General features: G+C 47.5%; 1 protein-coding gene across 1 annotated transcript in view; it reads right to left on the minus strand.

The window, feature by feature from the left end:
* Positions 1-8,768, minus strand: part of CLMN (calmin) — a 93,044-nt gene extending 84,276 nt beyond the window's left edge. The window contains exon 1 of the mRNA XM_044271899.1: positions 8,569-8,768. Coding sequence (XP_044127834.1) covers positions 8,569-8,650 — 82 coding nt within the window. The 5' untranslated portion in view covers positions 8,651-8,768. The remainder of the gene's footprint in view (positions 1-8,568) is intronic.
* Between the last annotated feature and the right edge of the window lie 8,389 nt (positions 8,769-17,157).

Raw genomic sequence — 17,157 nt, forward strand, 5'->3', positions numbered from 1 at the left:
ATTGTACCTGCCCTGATACATTGTACCTGTCCCGATACATTGTACCTGCTCTGATACATTGTACCTGCACTGATACATTGTACCTGCTCTGATACATTGTACCTGCACTGATACATTGTACCTGCTCTGATACATTGTACCTGCTCTGATACATTGTACCTGCTCTGATACATTGTACCTGCTCTGATACATTGTACCTGCCCTGATACATTGTACCTGCACTGATACATTGTACCTGCTCTGATACATTGTACCTGCGCTGATACATTGTATTTGCACTGATACATTGTACCTGATCTGATACATTGTACCTGCGCTGATACATTGTACCTGCACTGATACATTGTACCTGATCTGATACAATGTACCTGCACTGATACATTGTACCTGCACTGATACATTGTACCTGCCCCGATACATTGTACCTGCCCTGATACATTGTACCTGCTCTGATACATTGTACCTGCGCTGATACATTGTACCTGATCTGATACATTGTACCTACACTGATACATTGTACCTGCCCTGATACATTGTACCTGCCCCGATACATTGTACCTGTTCTGATACATTGTACCTGCTCTGATACATTGTACCTGCCCTGATACATTATACCTGCTCCGATACATTGTACCTGCGCTGATACATTGTACCTGCCCGATACATTGTACCTGTGCTGATACATTGTACCTGCGCTGATACATTGTACCTGTGCTGATACATTGTACCTGCTCTGATACATTGACCTCTGATACATTGTACCTGCACTGATACATTGTACCTGCCCTGATACATTGTACCTGCTCTGATACATTGTACCTGCACTGATACATTGTACCTGATCTGATACATTGTACCTGCGCTGATACATTGTACCTGCACTGATACATTGTACCTGTTCTGATACATTGTACCTGCCCTGATACATTGTACCTGCCCTGATACATTGTACCTGCACTGATACATTGTACCTGCACTGATACATTGTACCTGTTCTGATACATTGTACCTGCCCTGATACATTGTACCTGCCCTGATACATTGTACCTGTCCCGATACATTGTACCTGCTCTGATACATTGTACCTGCACTGATACATTGTACCTGCACTGATACATTGTACCTGCTCTGATACATTGTACCTGCTCTGATACATTGTACCTGCCCTGATACATTGTACCTGCACTGATACATTGTACCTGCTCTGATACATTGTACCTGCGCTGATACATTGTACCTGCACTGATACATTGTACCTGATCTGATACATTGTACCTGCGCTGATACATTGTACCTGCACTGATACATTGTACCTGATCTGATACAATGTACCTGCACTGATACATTGTACCTGCACCGATACATTGTACCTACCCCGATACATTGTACCTGCTCTGATACATTGTACCTGCGCTGATACATTGTACCTGATCTGATACAATGTACCTGCACTGATACATTGTACCTGCACCGATACATTGTACCTACCCCGATACATTGTACCTGCTCTGATACATTGTACCTGCGCTGATACATTGTACCTGATCTGATACATTGTACCTACACTGATACATTGTACCTGCCCTGATACATTGTACCTGCCCCGATACATTGTACCTGTTCTGATACATTGTACCTGCTCTGATACATTGTACCTGCCCTGATACATTATACCTGCTCCGATACATTGTACCTGCTCTGATATATTGTACCTACACTGATACATTGTACCTGCACTGATAAATTGTACCTGCTCTGATATATTGTACCTGCACTGAAACATTGTACCTGCTCCGATACATTGTACCTGCACTGATACATTGTACCTGCTCCGATACATTGTACCTGCTCCGATACATTGTACCTGCACCGATACATTGTACCTGCCCGATACATTGTACATGCACCGATACATTGTACCTGCACTGATACATTGTAGCGATGTTTTAAGCCTGGAAATGATTGTTGCTCAGGTGTTTATTTCACATTTATATTGGTGACTACAGAAAAATGTCTATAATCCGGCATCCAGTAATCCAGGAAATCTGATAATCTGGCAGAGACCTGCTATGTAAAGCAGAGGCAGAAGACTGAGCAGAAGGAAGGACTCAAGAAAGATAAATCCCAGGGACAGAAGCAGATTTTGGAACAACATTTCAGGGTCCATGATAATCCAGAATATCCGATAATCCGGCAGCGATCAGCCGATTAATGGCAGTTTATAGGAACGTCATTGCAGGTATCTCAGTAATAACTCCTGGATATATATGTCTCTCTGTAGAAATGGGACATAGGACATTTGGGGTTTAGGGGGGAATTTTGTCATTTTGTTCACATATTTGACCTGTTCCTGGTCTGTTACTGATTGTAAACTCTGAGGGTCAGTTATGCCACAGTGGATACACACATTTGTTCAACCAATAGTTATATCTCCCCGAACCCCTCTGTACACGTGTCCTGGACAAGGAGAATGGAGAAAACTGCTTCCAGAACCCCCTGCCCCCTCCAGACTCCTCTATTCCCTCCAGACACCTCTACCCCCTCCAGACTCCTCTATTCCCTCCAGACACCTCTGCCCCCTCCAGACTCCTCTATCCCCTCCAGACTCCTCTACCCCCTCCGGACTCCTCTACCCCCTCCGGACTCCTCTGCCCCCTTCAGACACCTCTACCCCCTCCAGACTTCTCTGTCTCCTCCAGACTCCTCCAGACTCCTCTGTCTCCTCCAGACTCCTCTGACCCCTCCAAACACCTCTGCCCCTCCAGACACCTCTACCCCCTCCAGACTCCTCTGCCCCCCTCCAGACACCTCTACCCCCTCTAGACTCCTCTGCCCCCTCCAGACACCTCTGCCCCCTCCAGACACCTCTACCCCCTCCAGACTCCTCTGCCCCCTCCAGACACCTCTACCCCCTCTAGACTCCTCTGCCCCCTCCAGACACCTCTGCCCTCTCCAGACACCTCTACCCCTTTCAGACTCCTCTGCCCCCTCCAGACACCTCTACCCCCTCCAGACTCCTCTGCCCCCTCTACCCCCTCCAGACACCTCTACCCCCTCCAGACTTCTCTACCCCCTCCAGACACCTCTACCCCCCTTCAGACACCTCTACCCCCTCCAGACTCCTCTACCCCCTCCAGACTCCTCTGCCCCCTCTACCCCCTCCAGACACCTCTACCCCCTCCAGACTTCTCTACCCCCTCCAGACACCTCTACCCCCCTTCAGACACCTCTACCCCCTCCAGACTCCTCTACCCCCTCCAGACTCCTCTGCCCCCTCCAGACACCTCTACCCCCCTTCAGACACCTCAACCCCCTCCAGACTCCTCTACCCCCTCCAGACACCTCTACCCCCTCCAGACTCCTCTACCCCCCTCCAGACACTTCTACCCCCCTCAGACACCTCTACCTCCTCCAGACTCCTCTACCCCCTCCAGACACCTCTACCCCCTCCAGACACCTCTACCCCCCTTCAGACACCTCTACCCCCTCAAGACTCCTCTACCCCCTCCAGACTCCTCTGCCCCTCCAGACACCTCTACCCCCCTTCAGACTCCTATGCCCCCTCCGGACACCTCTACCCCCCTTCAGACTCCTCTACCCCCTCCGGACACCTCTACCCCCTCCAGACACCTCTACCCCCTCCAGACACCTCTACCCCCTCCAGACTCCTCTACCCCCTCCAGACTCCTCTGCCCTCCAGACTCCTCTGTCCCCTCCAAACACCTCTGCCCCCTCCAGACACCTCTACCCACTCCAGACACCTCTACCCACTCCAGACTCCTCTGCCCCCTCCAGACACCTCTACCCCCTCCAGACTCCTCTGCCCCCTCCAGACTCCTCTACCCCCTTCAGACTCCTCTACCCCCTCCAGACACCTCTACCCCCTTCAGACACCTCTACTCCCTCCAGACTCCTCTACCCCCTCCAGAAACCTCTGCCCCCTCCAGACTCCTCTGCCCCCTCCAGACACCTCTACCCCCTCCAGACACCTCTACCCCCTTCAGACTCCTCTACCCCCTCCAGACACCTCTGCCCCCTCCAGTCACCTCTACCCCCTCCAGACACCTCTACCTCTTCAGACTCCTCTGCCCCCTATAGACTCCCCTACCCCCTTCGGACTCCTCTGCTCCCTCCAGACTCCTCTACCCCCTCCAGACCTCTTTGTTTCCTCCGGACTCCTCTATGCCTTCCAGTCTTCTTCGTGCTGCCCAGACCCCTATGTCCCCTCCTGAATTCTCTGTCCCCTTCAGACTCCTCTGTCTCCTCCACTTTGGTCCCCCCCCTAGACCCCTCCATGCGAGGTCAAGATTCCATCTCTGACAAGTATATGTTCAGAAAAGTTGCTACCTCCTAACCCACATTCCTCTTTACAATTTGTACTATGCTCAGCAGGGGGTGACAGTAGTCTGACTATGAAATCTTTACTGTAGGCCTCTTGCACACAAAGTTTTTTTTCCGTTTACCTTCCGTTTTTTGCGTTCTGTATACGAACTGTAGTATACAGAAGGTACTCTGTATTTCCGTTTTCCGTTCCGTTCAAAGATAGAACATGTCCTATTATTGTCCGCATAACAGACAAGCATAGTACTGTTCTATCAGGGGCCAGCTGTTCTGTTTCGCAAAAAACGGAATACACATGGACATCATCCATATTTTTTGCGGATCCGTTTTTTGCAGACTGCAAAATACTGAAAAAGCCATACGGTCATGTGCAAGAGGCCTTATCCTGCGCATGGTCCAGGAGGTAACTAAGTTATAGCAGCCATTTCTATGAGCTGTGGAGCTATGCTGTAGTCACAGAGTCACCCAGGCCTCACAGAACCGCACAGCCCCTGCCCTCTCCTCCCTTTCCACTCTCATTATCTGCCCCCTTCTGCAGAACCTAAACTATGGCAGCCCAGGAGAGACAAACCACAGTGATCAGGTTACACATCTCAACAGAAGGAGTTATAGCAGTGCATGGCTACCCAGATAACTACAAGCCCCAGTCTGCAGCCTGCTGGGAGGTGTAGTCTGGAAATCACACCAAACGTTATCAGATCTCATGGAGCTTCCTGTAGAAAACTCTGCTCAGGTAAAGATAAAATAGCAAGGACATCAAGTGACGTCACTAGAAAACACTGACCTTTGCCAGGAGCCGATCCCACGTGACCATAGCCAGGAGAAGGCCCCGCACGCCAGCTGACACATTCACAGAGGGAGGGGAAAAACAACTCTTAAAGGGGTTGTACAGGATTAGAAACCCTACTAAACGTGGCTGCTTTCCTTCAGAAACAGCGCCACACTTGTTCACAGGTTGTTTCTGGTATTGCAGCTCCACTCCATTGAAGTGAATGGAGCCGAGCTGCAACACCGCCCATAACCGGTGGATAGAGGTGGCGCTGTTTTTGGAAGAAAGTGGCCCTGATTTCCTAATCTTCCTGTACAATCGCTTTAATATTAGGGATTTGCTGCTATATTGCTTCTTATGAAGGCTGATGGCTGCTGCTCCATACACGTGCATGTAGATGCTTTGGGGACCATAAAAAACGGAGACGCTCGTCCTAGCGCGCCCTTTCCCTTTTCCTATACAGCCCCCCTCCCCCCCCTGCACAATTACGTCAATGTCACCAAGTATCAGAGGGCGAAACAGTCACCACCACCAAAACCTTCCCGGGCTGTCCTTGGCATGGCATCTGTCAGTAGGATCACTGCCTGATAGGGTTGATCCTGCTGCTTAAACTCTTGTGAAAACCTATTGCCATATTCCCGTGAAAAAAAGAAAGACTTTGAAGCTTTGAAGCCAATTTTCATAGGTACCAGTTTAAGCAGCAGGATCACCCCTACCAGGCAGTATGCTAACAGGTGCTTTTTAACTGCCTGGGGTTGTCTCGTTGAATCACCCTTCCATCCTGCGTCCCTTAGTACACAAGGGGACTAATACTTATGCAACTTAATAAAACGCGGTTTACGACGTTCCCGCCGCGGCTAGGTGTGGGTTGTCGGCCCCTATACACCCAAGCCTGCGACGCTCTCACCCACAAACGGCCGCCCTTTGATGTCTCCAGGAACAACCCATACAAGACAGATGGTGCAGCAGGTCCCCGGCTGATTAACCCTTCGCAGCCGGGTGCGGAGCACAGTGCAACAATGTATCCGTCCTTTTCCTGTTACTACTCGGCTCTGTTCACATGCGGCAGATTTGTTGCGGACGGTAATCCCTGCAATTACGAATCCGTTCCATGCGTGAGGACGGGGACGTTTCTGCAGCGGGTGCATGGATTTTTGCAAGCTCCATTCATGAATAGGTCAATCGTCGCAGAATTTCCTGCAACAAAGCTGCTATAAGTGTGAACATAGCCGTAGGAAGAAACTGGTACGAGGAGGCACGGTTTATACAAATTCCGTTCAGGTTGTTTAGCTGTTTCTGGGAAAGCTGGGTCATCGGTACAACTTCCGTAGGGGTTGTCAGTGTCACCCGTTTGTCCAGGGAAGGCTTGGGGTGGGCAGATTGGTAGCATCCATGGAAAGAGGGGTAGTCAGGGCCACCAATAACACTTATATGGGAGTTGTCACCCAACTTTCCCAGGTATGTGAACAGCAAGGCTGCCTGGTGATATAGAATAGGGTGTAGCATTTCAATGCTAGGACAATGGTGTCTGGAAAAGCTGGGTGACAACCTATTAGTGAGTTCTAAGGGTGGTTAGTGGTTGTCACCCAGCTTTTCCATGTGAACAGCAAGACTGCCTAGTGATGTAGAATAGTCTGTATGCCTTTAGAATCCAGAGAAATTGGCTCTTCGGTGTCTGGGAAAGCTGGGTGACAACCACAGTGAGCTGCGATTGGGGTTATTGGTTGTCACCCAGCTTTTCCATGGGAACTGAAAGGCTCCTCATATAGAATAGGGGGTATGACTTCATATCTAGAGAGATGGGCTCTTTGGTGTCTGGGAAAGCTGGGTGACAACCAACTAGTGAGCTCTGATTGGGGTTATTGGTTGTCAACCCCCATATGAGACTCCTCATATAGAATAGGGGGTATGACTTCATATCTAGAGAGATGGGCTCTTTGGTGTCTGGGAAAGCTGGGTGACAACCTCTTAGGGAGCTCTGATTGGGGTTATTGGTTGTCAACCCCCATATGAGGCTCCTCATATAGAATAGGGGATATTATTTCATATGTAGAGAGATGGGCTCTTTGGTGTCATATGTAGGTGCTGTTCTGGTGTCTGGGAAAGCTGGGTGACAACCACTTAGTGAGCTTATTGGTTGTCACCCAGCTTTTCCATATGAACAGGAAGGCTCCTCATATAGAATAGGGTGTATGCCTTCATATCTAGAGATGGGCTCTTCGGTGTCTGGGAAAGCTGGGTGACAACCACTTAGTGAGCTCTAAAGGTATCTGTTGGTTGTCACCCAGCTTTTCCATGTGAACAGCAAGACTGTCTAGTCATAGAGAATAGGGCGCATCCCTTCATATCTAGGGAAATGTACTCCTCTGGTGTCTGGGAAAGCTGGGTGACAACCCCTTCGTCAGTTCTAAGTGTGATAGGTTGTCACCCAGCTTTTCTGGACACAGCAGAATTGACTGAGTATACAGTGGTGAGACCGGGCACCCCCAAATCACTACATACCAAGGCAGCTCTGCCCTTCAGGGGCATCAGAAAGTAGCACCCCTTAGGTAACTGTAATGGCGGTCATACTGGTTGTCACCCAGCTTTCCCAGAAACAGATACATGTAGTGACTGAATGGATATTGGACAGGAGAGGCGACGTCTCTGCACTTAGTACGAAGCCTGCAGGTCCCATGAAGACGAGCGGAGTTGTAGTCACATCCTGGTGTCTCAGGAATAACTTCACGGATCCTTCTCCGCCTCATTATGCACTTGGCAGCGGATCCGTGAAAACACTGTGCCCGGGGGCAGAACCTTTCCAGGGGGCTGGCTGACCTTGGTCTCTGCCTTTATAAATCAGGTAGGAAACCATATGCTGTCACACTTCTGTGGGACTACAACTCCCATCATGGCACAGATACACAACACAATATACATATGGCAGCAGGTAGGTTTGCCGTCTTGGTTGTTGGCAGCCCCCGGGTCACAAGAGGCAGCAAGGGGCCCCAGGCTAGAAACAGACAGCCACATTGTTCCATGGTCATGCTGGGGGTTGTAGTTCCGCAGCATGGGCAACCTTCTCACCCTCCATGCCCCAATAAAACCCATTGAGGGGAACAGAGTTGGGCAAAAGTTCTACAGCCCCATCCTGATAGGAAGCCACCTGAGGCTAAAGAGTTTCCGCAGCAGCGCCCAATATGTGCATATATAACCCCCTCCCCTAGCCTCTGGGGTACTACAACTCTCAGCATGGCCAAATTATAATTCTTCAATTGATTAGTCATTATGTCTTAACCCCTACAATGCCAAGGTAAACCAGGCACCGTGGAGAAAGCCCCAGAGAAGGGAAGAGAAGCAGCTTGATGATGACAGGCAGGATGTTCTGCAGCAGCTGTGCCCAGGGCAGGGATGTGTGCATTGTATATTGGGGGGCGGGCTGCTGTGTCCCCCTCCCTCCAGCAGCCGGGGGTCTGTACCTTGCAGGTTCTGCACCCTGATGTCACTGATCTGTCCTATCAGCTCCTCTCGCTGGAACCAGTCCCACTCGTGTCCGGCCATGGCGGGGGCAGCAGCGGGGGCGCCGGGCTCACGATCCCCCCGAGGTCCGCACCGCACCCGGCAGCAGCGGCGACAACTTCACCGAGGAAGTGGAGAGACGAGCGGAGGGAGAGCGGCTCCTCCTCCCGAGCCCTGAGTGGGCAGGAGGAGGGGAGAACCCACGTGTGCCCGGCCTCCTCTGCCAGCTGTGCCCGCGGCTCTGCCCAGGAACCCCGCCCGGACACTGGAATCTGCCCCTCCTGGCATCACCGTGCCCAGAAACCTACCCCAACAGTGCCCACCTACACCTCTGCCCAAGTACCTGACAGTGCCCACCTACACCTCTGCCCATGTATCCTGCCCACTTACCTGACAGTGCCTACCTACACCTCTGCTCAATTACCTGACAGTGCCCACCTACACCTCTGCCCAATTATCTGACAGTGCCCACCTACACCTCTGCCCATGTATCCTGCCCACTTACCTGACAGTGCCCACCTACACCTCTGCCCAATTACCTGACAGTGCCCACCTACACCTCTGCCCAATTATCTGACAGTGCCCACCTACACCTCTGCCCATGTATCCTGCCCACTTACCTGACAGTGCCCACCTACACCTCTGCCCAATTACCTGACAGTGCCCACCTACACCTCTGCCCAAGTACCTCACAGTGTCCACCTACACCTCTGCCCATGTATCCTGCCCACTTACCTGACAGTGCCCACCTACACCTCTGCCCAAGTACCCGACAGTGCCCACCTACACCTCTGCCCAATTACCTGACAGTGCCCACCTACACCTCTGCCCAATTACCTGACAGTGCCCACCTATACCTCTGCCCATGTATCCTGCCCAATTACCTGACAGTGCCTACCTACATCTCTGCCCAATTACCTGACAGTGCCCACCTATACCTCTGCCCATGTATCCTGCCCAATTACCTGACAGTGCCCACCTACACCTCTGCCCATGTATCCTGCCCACTTACCTGACAGTGCCCACCTACACCTCTGCCTGTGTATCCTGCCAACTTACCTGACAGTGCCCATCTACACCTCTGCCCATGTATCCTGCCCACTTACCAGGTGAGTACCCACCATACACCTCTGCCCATGTATCCTGCCCAATTACCTGACAGTGCCCACCTACACCTCTGCCCAATTACCTGACAGTGCCCACCTACACCTCTGCCTATATATCCTGCCCAATTACCTGACAATGCCCACCTACACCTCTGCCCATGTATCCTACCCACTTACCAGACAATGCCCACCTACACCTCTGCCCATGCATCCTGCCCACTTACCTGACAGTGCCCACCTACACCTCTGCCCATGTATCCTGCCCACTTACCAGGTGAGTACCCACCATACAACTCTGCCCATGTATCCTGCCCAATTACCTGACAGTGTCCACCTACACCTCTGCCCAAATATCCTGCCCACTTACCTGACAGTGCCCACCTACACCTCTGCCCATGTATCCTACCCACTTACCAGACAATGCCCACCTACACCTCTGCCCATGCATCCTGCCCACTTACCTGACAGTGCCCACCTACACCTCTGCCCATGTATCCTGCCCACTTACCAGGTGAGTACCCACCATACAACTCTGCCCATGTATCCTGCCCAATTACCTGACAGTGTCCACCTACACCTCTGCCCAAATATCCTGCCCACTTACCTGACAGTGCCCACCTACACCTCTGCCCATGTATCCTGCCCAATTACCTGACAGTGCCCCCCATAAACCTCTGCCCATATATCCTGTCCATCCACCCAGGCAGAGCCCACCCTACACCCTGTACTCACCTATCCTGTAATTTTATCTGGAGAGTGTTGACTGTACCCCTCTGCCCATAATGCTGCCCACCTATCTGGACCTTGCCCATATTATACTCCCCATATACCCCCTGCCAGACACTGCTACGCCAAACCCACACCTGAGCTCTAGCCGAACCCTCTCTGTCCTATGTGTCCTCCTGTACTCTGCCCACCTCTACCCTCTCAGAGTCACCTACCTTTGCCCAAAACAAGAATTCTATATAAGTACCGGAAAAGATGGGTGACCACAACGGATGCCACTCATCTTTCCTAGAGTCCTGAATTCCATTTCCGCTGCGGTTACAGCTTTTATCACTACATAATTGAGTAACTTTGCTTTTCAGGGCTCTAGAAAAGCTGGGTGACAGCCATTTTTGTAACTGTAATGGCAGCCACCCAACTTTCCCCAAAATTTTGCCCACTAACTCCTACTTTGACCATTGTTTTATGGCGCCCCCTGTGGTCAGTGTGGTCACTTCTGAAGGGAATCACCCAGAATGCTGCCATTTCTTTTCTTCATTATTAGCCGCTTCTCTTTCCTTCCTCCATGCTTTACACTGCAGCTCCACTAGGACACAGCTGTGATCGATGACTCCACTGCATTCTCTATTTAAAGGGGTATTTCGGTTATATTACACGGGATAGGTGATAACTATTAGATCGATGAGGGCACTACTACTGGGTCCCCCACCAATCACAAAAATGGGAGCCCTGTATCCCCGAAATAAACAGAGAGGCCGGTCCATTCATGTCTAAGGGAGCTCCGGAGATAGCTAAGCTCTGTAGGGAATAATGTAATCTAATTAGAATACCCCTTTAAGTCTAATGTAATCTGAAATCTAAAACTTGCAATCTGCCTGATTGATGCCACCATGCTTTACACTGCAGCTCTGCAAGCTAGAAATTATATCAATAGGTTCCTATGGGTTATAACTGTTAAGAAGGGATGTCACCTAGTCTCAGCTGACCCTAGGCACGGAGTGTGCGCAGTCTTATATACAGCCTGTATATACATTGCGCACAGTGGTTATAGCTACGCAGCCTAATAGAGAATTCCATGCACGTCGCTGGACGCCATCCGATCAGATTATTAATTTATTAGCCTGGGATAGAGAAGCCGGCGAAACACTGAGAGCGATAGAAAAGTAGAATCCAACTTATGATATGATTTTCTTATTTTAAAGTCTAAATCTCCATAATACGATGCTTATACTCCAGTTACATCCAAAGCTCCGTTCAGAACTCCCCAGATTACCGGGGAGCGGTGCATTGTGGGAGCGCCGATCACAGTTAAACTCCAAGGTAACATCTCTCTATGGGTGGGGGCTAATTGCTGCCTGTTTTCAATGACAACCAGCACAATTGTGCCTGCAGCTCTGAGTGTGACTGGAGTATAAGACCTGATGTGACAAATGATCCACGGTGTCCAAGTAAATTCTCAGCAACTGCCTTACGGAGGGGAGTAGCCCTTTAAAAAATATTGTTGTGGCTACCCTCCCCTGAAATGGGTGGCCTACTTTTGGGCAGCTATAATGAAGTGCTCCTACTTTGTGGACAGCCCCTTTAAAGGGGTTGTCGGGGCTCAGAGCTGAACCCGGACATATCTCCATTTTCACCCCAGCACCCCCCTGACTTGAGCATCGGAGCAGTTCATGGTCCGATGCGCTCCTTTGCCCTGCGCTAAATCGCGCAGGGCATTTTCTGGAGTTCCTGTGACGTACCGGGGCTCTCCATAGGGCTGCCAGGAAGCCCGGTGACGTCACCGGCACTGATGGGCGGGATTTAGTGCTGCCCTAGCCAGTTAAATGGCTAGGGCAGCGCTAAAGCCTGCCCATCAGAACCGGTGACGTCACCGAACACACTGCTGGGCGGAAGTTTCCCCCGACAGTGTGTTATGATAAACAAAAGAGCCCGTGCCCTGCGCAATATAGTGCAGGGCAAGGGAGCGCATCGGAGCATGAACTGCTCTAATGCTAGCCTCGGGGGGGCTGCCGGGGTGAAAATAAGGGTATGTCCGGGTTCAGCTCTGAACCCGGACAACCCCTTTAAGAGGAATCCACCATGATATACTGTCTACGGAGATACAGGTTGTGCAGCATTTCTTCATCTCTTGCCGATGCTGCCCCCCCCCCCCCGGGGGTATCTGCAGTCACATTGTCAGGAGGGAAACACATGGTTACTTAAGAGACGGAGAACTTACTGTACTGACCTATATAAGAGACGGTGTGAAAAAACACTTATTATACCATCATCATCGCTACAACATAGGTTATATGTACATTCTTAGTCATATGGACCATGCTGGTATAACCTGGGCATCTCCTGTATATAATTATATATGTAACGCTGGTATAAGTTATACATCTTCTTGTATATAGTGATATGGACCATGCTGGTATAACCTGGGCATCTCCTGTATATAATTATATATGTACAGCTGGTATAAGTTATACATCTTCTTGTATATAGTGATATGGAGCATGCTGGTATAACCTGGGCATCTCCTGTATATAAGTATATATGTACAGCTGGTATAAGTTATACATCTTCTTGTATATAGTGATATGGACCATGCTGGTATAACCTGGGTAAATCCTGTATATAATGATATATGTACAGCTGGTATAACCTGGGCATCTCCTGTATATAATTATATATGTACAGCTGGTATAAGTTATACATCTTCTTGTATATAGTGATATGGACCATGCTGGTATAACCTGGGTATCTCCTGTATATGATTATATATGTACAGCTGGTATAACTTATACATCTTCTTGTATATAGTGATAAGGACCATGCTGGTATAACCTGGGTAAATCCTGTATATAATGATATATGTACAGCTGGTATAACCTGGGCATCTCCTGTATATAATTATATATGTACAGCTGGTATAAGTTATACATCTTCTTGTATATAGTGATATGGACCATGCTGGTATAACCTGGGTATCTCCTGTATATGATTATATATGTACAGCTGGTATAACTTATACATCTTCTTGTATATAGTGATAAGGACCATGCTGGTATAACCTGGGCATCTCCTGTATATAATTATATATGTACAGCTGGTATAAGTTATACATCTTCTTGTATATAGTGATATGGACCATGCTGGTATAACCTGGGCATCTCCTGTATATGATTATATATGTATAGCTGGTATAACTTATACATCTTCTTGTATATAGTGATAAGGACCATGCTGGTATAACCTGGGCATCTCCTGTATATAATTATATATGTACAGCTGGTATAAGTTATACATATTCTTGTATACAGTGATATGGGGCATGCTGGTATAACCTGGGCATCTCCTGTATATAATTATATATGTACAGCTGGTATAAGTTATACATCTTCTTGTATATAGTGATATGGAGCATGCTGGTATAACCCGGGTATCTCCTGTATATAATTGTATATGTACAGCTGGTATAACCTGGGTATCTCCTGTATATAATTATATATGTACAGCTGGTATAAGTTATACATCTTCTTGTATATAGTGATATGGAGCATGCTGGTATAACCTGGGCATCTCCTGTATATAATTATATATGTACAGCTGGTATAAGTTATACATCTTCTTGTATATAGTGATATAGACCATGCTGGTATAACCCGGGTATCTCCTGTATATAATTGTATATGTACAGCTGGTATAACCTGGGTATCTCCTGTATATAATTATATATGCACAGCTGGTATAAGTTATACATCTTCCTGTATATAGTGATATGGAGCATGCTGGTATAACCTGGGCATCTCCTGTATATAATTATATATGTACAGCTGGTATAAGTTATACATCTTCTTGTATATAGTGATATGGAGCATGCTGGTATAACCCGGGTATCTCCTGTATATAATTGTATATGTACAGCTGGTATAACCTGGGCATCTCCTGTATATAATTATATATGTGCAGCTGGTATAAGTTATACATCTTCTTGTATATAGTGATATGGAGCATGCTGGTATAACCTGGGCATCTCCTGTATATAATTGTATATGTACAGCTGGTATAAGTTATACATCTTCTTGTATATAGTGATATGGAGCGTGCTGGTATAACCTGGGTATCTCCTGTATATAATTATATATGTACGGCTGGTATAATATAAGCATCATCTACCAGTAATAATAGAATATGAAGATGAGGCTTATGCATTAATCTTCCTTAAATATATGCACATTTCTGAAGACACAGAAGTAAACAAGAAGAATCCTTTGACTCGTCCTGACTCCGGGGAGCGATGAGATGGGAGATGAGACGCGCGGACAGAATATTATTCTGCGTTTTTATGCAGATGTGGAGAGGAGTGCGGAGTCAGCAGAATCGGTGGATCAGAGGGTAGTTCAGGTGAATACAGTTCAGGTATAGGTGAGTGTATAGAGGCCAATACTGTATACTGTGTATAGAGGCCAGGTGTATATACTGTGTATAGAAGTAAGCTGTATATATTGTATCCTGAGTATAGAGGACATATGTATATAGTGAATACTGAGCATAGAGGTCAGGTGTATATACTGTGTACTGTGTATAGAGACCATGTGTATATACTGTATACTGAGCATAGAGGTCAGGTGTATATACTGTATACTGAGTGTAGAGGTCCGTTGCATATACTGTATACTGTGTATAGAAGTAAGCTGTATATATTGTATCCTGCGTATAGAGGACATGTGTATATAGTGTATACCGTATATAGAGGCCATGTGTATATACCGTATACAGAGGATATGTGTACTGTATATACCGTATATAGAGGACATGTGTATATACCGTATACAGAGGACATGTGTACTGTATATACCGTATATAGAGGACATGTGTATATACCGTATACAGAGGACATGTGTACTGTATATACCGTATATAGTGGCCATGTGTACTGTATATACCGTATATAGAGGACATGTGTATATACCGTATACAGAGGACGTGTATATAGTGTATGCCGTATATAGAGACCATGTGTATATAGTGTATGCTCTATATAGAGGCCATGTGTACTGTATATACCGTATATAGAGGCCATGTGTACTGTATATACCGTATATAGAGGCCATGTGTACTGTATATACCGTATATAGAGGCTGCAGTGAGTTATCATGTAACAAGCAGGTTGCAGCCCGATGCGGCCTCTCCCTATTAATCCCGGGGCCGGGCAGTGTCCTTTAATACGGCTTCTATACAGGTTATTATTTCTAATAAATCCATCACACGTGGAAGGTTTCATGGCGCCAGGTGTAATGGAGAGCTGTGAGGACGGTGCACATTACACCGCTATATACCGCATTATAGAATAATTTATGGTGTGGCTACATCTGTCATGTGTGGTACTGACCTGGTGTATCTAAACCAGGCATGCTCAACCTGCGGCCCTCCAGCTGTTGCAAAACTACAACTCCCAACATGCCCAAACAGCCTACAGCTATCAGCCTACAGCAGGGCATTGTGGGAGTTGTAGTTTTACAAGAGCTGGAGGGCCTCATGTTGAGCACGCCTGCTCTAAACCTATGATGTGTGATACTGTCCAAATGTATATAAGGATAGGACTTGTGATAGGTTCCTGGTCTATCTATGATGTGTGATACTGTCATGGTAAATATAAGTCTATCAAATGTAATACTGGTGTATCTAAGCTTATGACGTGTGATACTGTCCTGGTGTACCTAAGCCTATAATGTGTGATACTGTCCTGCTGTATCTCAGCCTATAATGTGTAATACTGTGTATATTACGCATATGATGTGTGACACTGTCTTGCCTGATATAAGCTTGCAATGTGGGATTGTGTTTTGGTGTATCTAAGCTTATGATGTGTGATACTGGCCTGGTGTATCTAAGCTTATGATGTGTGATACTGGCCTGGTGTATCTAAGCTTATGATGTGTGATACTGGCCTGGTGTATCTAAGCTTATGATGTGTGATACTGTCCTGCTGTATCTCAGCCTATAATGTGTAATACTGTGTACATAAGCATATGATGTGTGACACTGTCTTGCCTGATATAAGCTTGCAATGTGGGATTGTGTTTTGGTGTATCTAAGCTTATGATGTGTGATACTGGCCTGGTGTATCTAAGCTTATGATGTGTGATACTGGCCTGGTGTATCTAAGCTTATGATGTGTGATACTGGCCTGGTGTATATAAGATTATGTGTAATACTGGCCTGGTGTATCTAAGCTTATGATGTGTGATACTGTCCTGCTGTATATAAGATTATGTGTAATAATGTACTGGTGTATCTAAGCTTATTAATAATATTATCCCATTGTATATAACCCTGATAATGCCCTATACTGTCTTGATGTATCTAAGCATCTGATGTCATACTGTGCTGGTGTATCTCAACCTATCACGTGTGTATCTAAACCTGGTAATTTCAGCATCTTTCTCACGTCCTGGATACATTGTCTCAGTTTTACTATTGACTCTGAATATCTATTTATTCAATTTATTTATTTATCTTTTTGCTACTTCTAAAGAGGGTGTGGCTTAAATGGGAATGGGTGTGGCTTATCGTGAATGGGTGTGGCCTAAGATGCAACTTTTTGTGGTGACATTTCTGGCATAGAAATCTGAAACAAAGTAACACAGACCGGCCGTCAGTGGAGGAGCTGGAATTATCATAAGAGCCAAGGAATAAGTATTTACAACAGGTATGTACCCAATGTCCATC

The sequence above is a fragment of the Bufo gargarizans genome, chromosome 11 (assembly GCF_014858855.1).
Source record: "Bufo gargarizans isolate SCDJY-AF-19 chromosome 11, ASM1485885v1, whole genome shotgun sequence".
NCBI classification, from domain to species: Eukaryota; Metazoa; Chordata; class Amphibia; order Anura; family Bufonidae; genus Bufo; species Bufo gargarizans.